At 33.7% G+C, this 12832-nt stretch overlaps 1 protein-coding gene across 1 annotated transcript in view; it reads left to right on the top strand.

The window, feature by feature from the left end:
• Shab (Shaker cognate b) overlaps positions 1 to 12832 on the top strand; it is a 43981-nt gene that overhangs the window by 1996 nt on the left and 29153 nt on the right. Inside the window, 3 exon segments of the mRNA XM_029321488.2 lie at positions 8382 to 9228; positions 10090 to 10253; positions 10255 to 10389. Of these exon segments, the coding sequence (XP_029177321.1) occupies positions 8382 to 9228; positions 10090 to 10253; positions 10255 to 10389 (1146 nt within the window).

Genomic DNA, 12832 nt, shown 5'->3' on the forward strand with positions numbered 1-12832 from the left:
TATTTATATATGAAATGTACATGTATGCATATGGCTTTGTGTTGCTTTTTTCTATTTATATTTATAATGTGTTTTATATTGTGTATTTTTTTAATATGTTATTTGGATTTTTGTAATATATATGAAATGCATGCATTTTTATCATGCAAAAAACTGCATTCACAAAACGATAAGTTCAGTAAATAATTATTCAGTAAATTTTTTATTAGAAAAAGAAATAAAATATTTAATTTCGGGTTTTTCGAAGACTAAATATTTAAGATATACTCGTCTGAATATTCTTTTTAAAACAAAAACCGCCAATTCCATTGTATATATATATAATGGAGTTGGCGGTTTTTGTTTTAAAAAGAATATTCAGACGAGTATATCTTAAATATTTAGTCTTCGAAAAACCCGAAATTAAATAATCTCTATATATAGTGATTTTATGTAATCTAAAGTAATCAAGAGAAGAGTCTTACTTTTTGTTAAAATTATATTAGATAAAATAATCAAATTTGTTATTGTAATGACTCTTAGTATTATACTTAGTATTAAAATTCAATTTGCTATTAGTGTAATACACTATACTACGCAGGAAAAAGGGAGAATTGAACTAATCGACGTCATAACCGATTTTCTCGTGATCATTAAATTTTGCTTTAACAAACTCACGATAGCGTGACCTTCTCGTTACGGCAAACGATTCGCGACGTTTCCGATCATTATATTAAATAAAACTTTCCTTACGTCCGTCTCGCCAAGAATTGCGCGTGGGCGATTATTGTCGCAATCTCCTCGTTCAATCGGACCCTCATATCAGATCTATATTTTTTTTACGCGAGTATCGTAAAAAATTAACGATATTAACAGGGATCGATAAAGTTATCGTATGTAGCACGTAGATACTTTTGCGCAGATTCGAAATGCTTTAGATACCAATCGATTTTTATGAATTTCTGTAATTATGAAATACCTGAACTCTTTTTCGCTTATTGCAAACATTTCGATGACTTTCACATTTGTCTTAATCCACTTAACGATATATCCACACTTGCAGTTCTTTGCCGGAGCCTTAATTCGAGCAAAGGTATTATTAAATCGATATTACAGCATCGATCCAACGTAGCTCGTATTATATAGGCAAACAGATTAGAAAGAAGATATGACTCCAAATTTATGTCGACGTCTTCGTTAGATCATTTCGCAAGACACGCTCGATCGGCAGATCGCAGTTTCGATTTCGCCGACATTCTGAGATATTCCTATATTTTTCCTCGAAAATAAGAAGCATCGTAATAAAAATTGTGGATTATTTAATGTCATAACTTTATTATAATTGAATAATTATTAAAATCATTTTCTAAAACATTAAAACAATGTAAAAGACAAACAAATTTTATAATTTATTCACTCTTCTTTTTTTGAGATATATATCATACTTTATACAATTAATATTTAAAAAGTCAATCGAATTGAAAACTTATCTTTTATTACACTACGAGTACTAATAATCTTTTCGATTACATCATTTTTGTTAATAAAAATGAATAGAAAAATAAATCATGAGTTATTACGAGAATGTCGGTGAAAGGATGATAAAGTAATTTAAAATGTTTTAATAATTTCGAAATCGAATTCGCGTGAGTCGATTGAGCGTAACTGGCATAAATTCATAAATCAGATCGTAATTTTAGATCATTTTTCATCTTGACATTAGTTTCGGGGTACTGATTAACGTCATTAGATAGCGTTGTACTTTGGCATTAACACATCTAGACAAACGTCAAATATAAAATGTCTGCTTTTATCTTTTAGTGTATGAGTAAGTATGTGCATACGATACCGTAGATTTTGGCAAATAATTTCCTGATACTGATGTCGATTTCTGTAATGTATATTTTATTTCTAGGTGGTGTTGTGTCCAACATATAATGTTAATCTGTCTTTCTCTCTTTTCCCTCTCTAATTGCAATCCAGCTTTTAATCTATATACTATAATTTAATCTGTCTTATTATTCCAAGCATAATCGACATGCCGTGTAATCGGCCACCGATGATAATGGGAGTGTTTTATACGCGATTACCAGGTATCACGTTGATTCTTTCTCGACACCGCTCCCTAAGCGTTTAATAGCTCCGCTACCAGCGATTTCAATTCGACACCACAATCATATGTATATGTATATACGCACGCGTGTCTTATGTGCACTTATATGAATACATAATCTGTTTATATAATTTACTTATATATGATACATACAAGTTCATACGATAGGCAAATTTATTTATCGATATATAAAACTTGTATACAGGGTGTGCCAGATTTGCAGCAATTTTCCTTTTAATAGGATATTTTAATAAGCAAAGTAAGAAAAAATAATATTTAAAAAAAATAAAAATTGCAATATGTTGTAAGTTTCTAAAAGTTTTTTTATATTTCAAACTTATTTACTTTACTCTTTTAAAGAAGATTAAAGGATGTACGTTTTAAGAACATAGGTAATAATCTTTATCCTTTCAGTTAATCTCGAATAAATTTTTTCAAAAAAAATTAATTTGAGTTTTATTATTTGTTATAAAATTTAAAGTTGCAAATTGGAAAAAGCAGTAGATTGTAGTTTTTTCTAAATTTTACATATAAACATTAATTTTAGATTTGTGAAAGAGTAGATAACAAGTGATCTGAGACACCCAGTATAATAATTATTAATGAGTACTACGTATTAAGTGTGATATAACTAAAGAGATATATCATATTGTATTATTAATGCCAACTCGTTCCTATGTCGAGTCCGATGTCGATACTCGTGTGTCACATACTTTACGCCAGTATGACAAATATGAATTAAACAGCGTATCCTAGAATTACGTACTTTTCCTATGCTAGTTGAACATTTTAGATACGTAGAACCTATTTAAAGACGTACCACTTTAGATACGTATCATTTAGATACGTACCATTTTAGATACGTAAAAAATGTCGTATATTTCAATAATCGAAAGATTTGTTATGCAAATAGACAACAAAATCTTTTTTTTTAAATTGTATATACGTTGATCTTATTAAATACAAAATTTTAACTTGTTTAATCTTCATTACGAAGACAATTTAATACGGAATTCCAAATTTTCTTTTCCTTTAATTTCATACAAACAAGCTTGAAATATCTATAGTTGAGAAATAAAGTGAGCTCGACACATCGTGTGATATATTAACTTAAATTACAGTTGTAACACGTGCTGAGATGGCGTAAAGACCAAGACCCTGAGCTCCACTGAGAATTGATCGCGGACTCGACAATCAATCTCACTGTTCACGAAAGAATCTTCTTGATCCAGTAACAAGCAACACCTTATCTCACGTATATACTTGACACACCACAAACAATACACATTGCACACACTGTTGCTCCGAGATGAGATGTTTTGTGCGGGGTTATCACGTTGCACCTGTTTCCTCTTAAAAAAAAAAAAAAAAAATACGATAAAGAATATTTCCCATAAAATTCCTCCACCTCTTTCTCTCCAAAATATACATCCGTACTTTTCCAAGATCATCCCCTCGAGTCGCCCGAACCGATCGATGTTGGCATCCCGACATCTTGGAGTAGCTCCCGTATCACTGATTTCTATTGCCCTTATCTCGCTGCACGCCCGTGTGATAACGGCTGCGGCACGGTGCATTAAATACGTTTCCTTTATAAGCCGATACACATACATCGCACCGCACTGGTGCACCAGTTTTATATCCGCCGAGACACGATTCTCTCTATATTCTCTCTCTTTCTCTCTCTCTCTCTCTCTTCTCTCTCGGGACCCTTTCTCTCGTCTTTCTCGTCTTCAAACGTGCTCCCTTTAACGGGCTTATCAATATTACAGAAATTATTGATCCGCCGAGTATATTTAGAGTATGTAAGAGGTCATAACACTATAATACAATTGCCGACGAGTATACCCTTCAGCCGTGATTCGCTGGTCTCTTGAGAACATTATAAAATGTCGCGACAGTAATGTATAGTACTAATGCGCATTAGATTTGCGCGAATATGTCGTCGTGGACGTTTTAATCGTTACAAGTCGAGTAGATTAGATCGACTGGACGAACAAGCGACTGGCGAATAATAAACGGGAGTAGCAATGGAATAACGTTCGTTGTATCGATATTTGGAACTAGAGTAACGAATTTTGCAACCCGTAAAAATAATAAGATAAATCGTCTATTTGCAAAATTTTACCATTTATATTACTTGTAAAAATCTGGAAATATCTACCGTGTTAAGACAAATATTTGTGATTGTAAAATATATATTGGAATTCAAATTATTAAATTATTTTATTAAATGTAAATTCGTGAAGCCAAATTTATTAGGTTTTAGATATATTGTACATAATATATATTTTTATGTATTAAATTTTATTAGATGTATATTATATACATATATTTATTTAAAGAATGTTTCATAAATTTTATTAATTTTATTAATTTTATGTACATATATGTAAATTAATTTTATGTGCATTGAATTAAGCTCAATTTTAATCAGATGCAAAATTGTTTGCCAAATATTTGGTAGCTTATTTGTGTTTCCAGATATTTATACAGATTTTCGCGTTACATTAAAGGATCACTGATTAATATGTCAAGATTTCCATTATTTTCTGCATGTGAGTGAAATAATGGCTGGAGCAATTATTTAATAATTAAAATAACAGCTGTCATATCAATTTCGCAACATTAAAGTGTTTTTGAAATAACTGATTAACATATATAATGTTTTCTAGATGAGTCGTTTATACATTAACAATTGTTCACGCATTTATTAAAATTATCTTACAATTAGTATTTTCCTGCATTTATTAGAGGCTCCATTTCTTTCAAATAACAGATCAAATCTCGTTCGCGCAATAATTTCTAAACAGAGTGCATTATTAGAATTCACGCAATATCGCAATGTGTATGAACTCTTTATTTACAATTGCATGACTATATGATAATAACAGTATCAAAATACAGAATAATAAAATATTAATATAATAATAATATACATATACATAATATTATAATACTGATATTTTTTATCGCTCGGTATTTCGATACTTTTACTATACTATAGTCATGCAAAGAGGAATAAGTGACGAATGATCTTTGCAGAGATGATTTGCAAAGATCATTCTTTATACGGCTGAACGATATACTTGTCTGAGCAATAATTGTAACCACGTATCGCTGTAGGCTTAAACTTCTCGGAGGAGAGGGCCGCTGCACTTTAGCCTAAACGATATGTATGAACTTACACAATTTTTGTCCGCCTTTCTTGTTCCGCTTACTTTTCTCAATCTATCTCGGCTTCTTCTACCCATAAATGTTATAAATGAAAAAAAAGATGTAAAAAAAAAATAACTCGCACGAATTCGCTTTACCGCACAATACTATCGAATTCCGTTCCGCACACAGAATACACTGCACGCACTTGCTTAACACGATCCTGTCGTCACAGTACATATATACATGCACACACATATACGCATTTTATTGTACGTTCCTTTCGGAGGCATTGATTTTATAAACCAACATCTCTCTCATTCGAGATTTCCTAATTTATGTATGTTTAACTCTTTCGCGGTCATATGTTGAGACGAATGTCACAATCTTTTTCTGACACAATTCTTCATTTTCTTATTTTATTCGAAAGGTTCGATAAAAAAAAATTATACTGTTTTTAAAAATTTTCATAAAGTTCCCCAAATAATAAGAACAACTTTAAATATGTCAGATAACATTAAAAAGTATATTTAACGATGATGATAATTATTGAAATCAATATTGGATCGCAAAGAGTTAAAATATGACAAATTGATTTTTTCTCCCTTTGCTGTTTTTTTTTTCTAATTTTTGCTTACGAGACAGTACATTCGGAGCAAATCTGTAAAACGAATTAAATTCTTTTCTCATTGACAAAAGTAATATGATTTTTCGGTATGAACTATAAATATAAATATAGAGAAAATTTATATTTTTATATAAATAACTATAAAAAATATATAAAAGAATTTTCATAAAAATTTATTACATAAGAATATATACGACATTTTCATATTTTTATAAAGTGATTGCTGTTGCTTCTGACCTGCTTTTGTGAGTGATTTTAAATTTTTATTACGAGATTTTTTCCCTCAAGAATAAAATACTTCTTTCTTGTTAGATATGAATCTTTAAAATTTTGATCTAGTGCAGCGTCTTTAATATTATTATATTTTTATATCCATTATTCTATCTTTTAAGGAACGAATGTAGAGTCATACAAGTATCTGTACAAAACTAACCCCGATTTGTCCCCGAATGTACGCCTTCCCTTGTTTATTTGCGATTTAAATATTGCAAAGCAAGCTCCTTGTTATCTTGTGTTGAGTAATCTCATGATTTCGCTGAGTCCTCAAAGCGGCGAATTGATTTCACATTGTAGCGATTGCACTGGCGTGAAAGTAGAGTGGTAATAGGGAAGGGGGTGTGAAAAAAAGGGGGAAGAACGGGGGAAAACACGACTACGAGTTGGTGACTTCTCGGAAAAACAAGGGCATATATGGGGGAATTCAGGTCGGGCAAGGGAGCGGGGTTTTGAAGGGATGCATAGATGTATTTTTATACGCTGGCCGAACAATACAATGAAAAGTTGTGTGAGTCGAGCGACGTCGGGCAGACTGCGTTTAAACGACGAGGCCCGATAATGCAGCTGTGTTACAAGTTATACATACTTTTACGATCCATTCCCTGTTACCAAATCGATCGTCCAGTTTCGCAAAAGCGTGACATTGCGTTCTTCTTTACGTTTGTGGTGGGTTTACCGCTTCATCAAGGTTGTGTTTGCTTCTTCGATGATTTTTCTAACTCTCTCTCTCTCTCTCTCTCTCTTTCTCATCCTCTCTGTCTCTCTGTGTTGGTTTCGCGAAGAACCTTTTATATATATATATATATATATTGCAAGAATGAGATGCACTCATTTTTATCGTCGCTATTTCTTCTAATCAAAATGTGTGCAGGGAAGCGCAAATTTGTACTTGGAGCTAAATAATCGCCCGGCAAATAGTATTTCCTATAACGATGTTAGGTGTTAATTGAGCAGTAGTGTCCATCAGCAAGCTTTTCAATTTTAGGAAATAACGTAGTGGCTTTGATTAATTTTACGATGTTTTCGATTGTAAAATAAAATTGTGGGATGTAGAAGAAATGACGTGTTAATCATTATATACTCATATAATATATTCGTGTAATATATAAAATATTATGTTATACGTAAATATAACGTATAACAAAAATATTCGATCAGAGAGTGGCTTTCTGTGTGTCGCTATAGTGTATCGCTTGCTTTATTGTGTAAAGTCACAGTGTAATATATATGCAAAAAAATTATATATATTATATATTATATATTATATATTAATACATACATATACATATATATGTATATCTGCTTCTAATGTACTGCTGCAAAAAAAAAAAACTGTTTTTATCGTATTCTCCATTAGCTTCGTATTTTATTATAGTATACTCTTTCGTGCAGTGAGAGCTTTCATTTTTGTTCCATTACAATTACTGTAACGCTTGCTAAATATTCAGCATTGACTGAATATTTGAATCGTGTTCTTGGGTCTATATCTATTATCTTTATGAAATCGAATATGTTTGTTGTTTTTCTGTCTGCAATGCTTCCTTCGACCAAGGTTTATGGTATCGCGCGGTTTAAAAAAGAAATCGAATAATTAAGATTGACAATGTCGAGATCTCAGGGGAAAATTGCACTCGAATTATTCCATACGTCTTAACAATTGTGTTCTATTGTTCATCACGATAGTAGCTCGTACTTTTTGATTGTAGAGGCTAGAATGTAGGCAAGTTATTTTTATTATTACCCTCCACTCTATCTTATGGACGATAAGGGTAGCATAATTATGTATATATACATATGAAATCTTAACAAAAGTTAAGACAATATTGCAACAGCGAATACGCGAAATCGATAAATCCTTTTCATTTCCTTTCCGACGAATAATCTTCGAGATATCGTGAGTTAAAGATCGGGCGAATAAATATAGTGTTATTAATAATTTGTTTTCAACACTCGAGATTTTAATTGAAGTTTAATAATACTTGGAAATGCATCTGAAAAGTATTCGTCGGAAAAAGAAATGATAGAGATTTTTCAACTCGCTTCAGATTACGCTATTATAATAGTGCTTTAACTTTGATTAAGTACTGTGTATATATTACAAAGTACTCGACGGTAGATTCGATAAAGACGGACGAAAAAATATTAAGAAAGGAAAGTGTTTTTACACGTAGACCAGGTAATTCGCGATGGATTAGCTCCGTTTGATCGGTTGACTCGTCGCTTTTCCAGGTGATAGCTGTGATATCAATACTCTTTATTGTGCTTTCGACGATCGCATTAACTCTCAACACCATTCCTAGTATGCAAGTGAATGATGAGAAGGGGACCGTTCAAGACAATCCGCAGCTCGCCTATGTGGAGGCCGTGTGCATCTCGTGGTTCACTCTCGAGTACGTGCTTAGGTTCAGTGCTTCACCGAACAGATGGAAATTCTTCAAGGGCGGTCTTAACGTGATCGATCTGCTGGCAATAATGCCGTACTACGTATCTCTGTTCCTGGTCGAGACCAACAAGAACGCTAACGACCAGTTCCAGGACGTGCGCAGGGTAGTGCAAATTTTTCGTATAATGCGGATCCTGAGGATTCTGAAGCTGGCTCGCCACTCGACCGGGTTACAGAGCCTTGGCTTCACCCTACGTAACTCGTACAAAGAGCTGGGCCTGCTGATGCTTTTCCTGGCAATGGGCGTCCTTATATTCTCGAGCCTTGCCTACTTCGCCGAGAAGGAGGAGCCCGGGACCAAATTCATAAGCATTCCAGAGACGTTCTGGTGGGCAGGCATCACAATGACCACCGTCGGATACGGCGACATCTACCCCACGACCCCGCTCGGCAAGGTGATCGGCAGTGTGTGTTGTATATGTGGTGTCCTGGTAATCGCGTTGCCCATTCCCATTATCGTCAACAACTTCGCCGAATTCTACAAAAACCAGATGAGACGGGAGAAAGCCATCAAAAGACGGGAGGCCCTTGAAAGGGCCAAGCGGGAGGGCAGCATCGTGTCCTTCCATCACATCAACCTGAGAGACGCCTTCGCCAAGAGCATGGACCTCATCGACGTTATCGTCGACACTGGTAAGCGACGGATCGATGTCCTCGCGGAGGATATATCTGCGATCTGCTTTATGCCGACTTATCGAACAAAACTCGACCTCGACCCGAGATTGGCATCGTCGCGGCTCTGCGAGACAACTTGCGGAGCGACACGCACACATCCTTCTTTTTCTTTTTAGTTTCTCTCATTTTTTTCTTTTTCTCCTCTGCCCTCAATCTTGTCTCAATCGCGATATATTATAGTTACCTTCATTAGTTTTTTGACATTTTTATCGAGTGGCTACGATTAAGTACACGTTTTAAAATAGCTTCAGGCGAAAGACATTATTGTTACCTTACGGACACAATTTATGCGATTCCGACGACCCTGACGCACGTTCGTGTAACATCCGGCACGGGAGCAAGGTAAAGGGCGCATGCAAACTCTAATAAAATTTACTGTAATTGGATTACACTATTATCGCGATTGCGCGAGTAATAGGCATCTCCTTTTTCTGTAGATTGCAATATGTTATTAACTCGATTCCGAGTAGCACACATATGCGCCATATCATTATCCTATGATTTTCCCTTATCATCTAAAAATCTACAATTTGTATTATTTTCATAGACTAACGCAAATATTCGGTTCGATAAATTCTTAAATCACTTTCTTTCGATCACCTTTATTTCTCTTCTAAATCTTTTTCTCTGCTTTTCCTACAAGTCCGTCAGTATGCAGAAATTTAAATTGGTGAACAAGTACATTATTAAAAAAAAAAAAAGAATTTTCTTTTAATTAATATTCGTCCTCTCTTCTTTGACAACCTCATTTAACTGGAAGCTCGTTCAGCTTACTTTCCACCTATATCGAGGAATATAGACCTTGACTCTGTCTTTCAGGTCATAATATGTCCGGGGTGGATGGTAACAGTACAGAGGGAGAGTCCGCGTGCGGCCGCGGACCCGCTCAGACCGGGCCCGGCTGTTACCGCAATTACGAGCATTACGGTCTACGTCATCGGCGCAGCGCGTCCAACGCTTGCTTCCCGAACCTGCCCAACGATCCTGCCCAATACGCCCGACAGCCCGAATCGTCGGCTGCTCGACTTCGCCCAGAGCGTAACAGGTGCCCAGAACGACGATTACTATCAAGACGAGGTACCGGCGCAGCACGCTAACCAGGCGAATATCACATCTAGCGTAAGTCCCACGTGGAATGTATGCACTTATACATATAGAACACTCGCGTGTATTATGTACGGCGCATACGGTCGGTTCGCTTTCGTGATGCCGATTGATTTGCGAACTCGAAAGCCAGTGTTAATTAGATTTCAACGAGAACGAGCTAAAGGAGCCAAGAAATAAAACTTTATTTCTTCAGGATAAAGTGAGAAATTTCTCTTGCGTGATTCTGTTCATTCTAATTATAATCTATGTTATATACCCTTTTTTTTAAATATAAATGCACATAATTTATAACAATGTTAAAATTAACATACATCGTGCTGATTATTTTATCTTGCGGATGATGAGAGATATAAAGCGAGATTTAAAAAAGAAATGTATGTTTTCTTATTTGATCACTGTTTTTAAAACTTCGAAATTTGGAATAATGAATGACTCTCGGCATCAGAAAACAGAAGCGAATCATCCCATACGCGCATACATAGGATTCAATGACGATTGCATTGGGTGCGCGATCGCGCCAGTAGTGCTGATATGAGTTTAGTCAAACGGAGTTGGAGCCGCTGGACGGCCGATTAAATCCTTCGCGCGCGATACGGCTGTCTTATTGCAAGTTATATTCTACATATCTTTAAAGATCTCACATATTGAGAAATATAATATCGTAGAAACAAATCTATTTAGAAAAATACGTGTGATATTATTACAATAACATTATTCAAATTAAATATCTTAAAATCTTTTTCTCTAAAATGTGCTTTATTATATAAATGGTATTATGAAATAATATTAAAATAATGACAAACATTTTCTTTATCTTATAATCGAGGCTATGATATTGAATCTTCTATTTTATTAATTTATTTCCACAACTATAGATACGCATCCATTGCAATCGCGATAATGAAAATCGGTTCACACTCGTCGAAATCGTGTAGCTACAGAGAACGTTTCTTTTATTTTTTATATTTTATACCGTGTCACTGTTATGCGATAATAAGACGACGAGATTGAACGCGTTTAATGTGGGCAACAGATTTTTTTACGTGTATACAAAGGAAGCACGTCGAGCACATCCCCCCGCTCCTCCCCCCAATGCGATCAGTTTTATGGTTAGACGCTAATTATTGTGATTCATTATCACTTTTCACCAATGCGAATATTCCATAGATAGTGATTATGCTATTTGATATTGATGAAAATTAATAAAAACGAAATAGTTTTGCATAAAACTTGATTTAAAATGGGGGATTTAAAAATGGTCAATTTTCATCAATTAAAGTTGATTGATACATTTTTTAATTTTTCATAATTTCTTACAACCAATATTTAACGCAAGAGAAAATAATTGATCTGTCAAAATATTTTGTTCAGCTCAAAATACATTATATATTTTAGAGAGAACAATTTCAATCAAAAGACAACTTAATGTATTTAAGTACGAAGACGATCATCGTATCTTCATTTCTCCATCTTTTTGCTCGCGTGATATAATAATCTTCGAATAATTTTCTTATTGATTATTTCAGAAAACCCATTTTCGCTACGGTAGGATCTTAAAAATATTTTATGAAAATGTATATAGAAGTACAATTTTTTTTTATTAAATAATCTTGCTAATTTCTAACATAGTTTCTTTAGAGAGAAATTTAGAGAGAAGTATTATATATATTATAATTTTTGTTAAGTGTATAAGACATTGATTGAATTTAGAGGAATTGAACATTTGGTGAACAATTGTAGATACTAATAATTGTCGACCACATATGATTAATAGCTTGTTCAATGTACCCTATAAGTAGTCTGTTTCCGCTAGTAGTTTTGAACAGCACATGAAAATTGTAAACCCTAAAATCTTTTGCTGTACTATAAAGTAGCGATTTTCAATTAATAAAGAAGGAAAGCAAATTCATGAAAGTACGATTAAAGGTTTGAATATATATGAATAAAGAAAAAAATTATATTAATCAAAATTAAAGAAATGCTCTAAAAGGAAAGATGTAGAAACGAGAGACTACATTTTAATGTAACATCATACAAGTAATATTAAAGTGGCATCTTTTTAAATTGAAATATTCTTTTGCTTTTTTATACATCACATTTATAAAATTTTAAAAAATTAAAATTTTGACAGTACAAGCTTTTCGGATTAATAAGAAAACAATTTATAATTTTTTCTTTAAATTGAACAGTTTTTAAAGAATCTCAGAGTTTATAATGAAAATGGTCGAAAGGTCGAAAAAGATTGGAAATCGCTGCTACGAGAGCCATACGCGCTCGACGTGTGACATTTTTTGTCTATTACACATACTTGTGTTTTTGCCCTAACATATATATATATATATATATATATAAATATAAAATATATATATATATATATCGATCGAACCATGCCAATTGTGTGCGACTTCCTCTCTTTCGTAACCGGTGAAACCCTCGCCGGCAATATTGAATTCAG

This window comes from Nylanderia fulva, unplaced genomic scaffold (assembly GCF_048542155.1).
Source record: "Nylanderia fulva isolate GAGA-0341 unplaced genomic scaffold, ASM4854215v1 Scaffold2, whole genome shotgun sequence".
In the NCBI taxonomy this organism is placed as follows: Eukaryota; Metazoa; Arthropoda; class Insecta; order Hymenoptera; family Formicidae; genus Nylanderia; species Nylanderia fulva.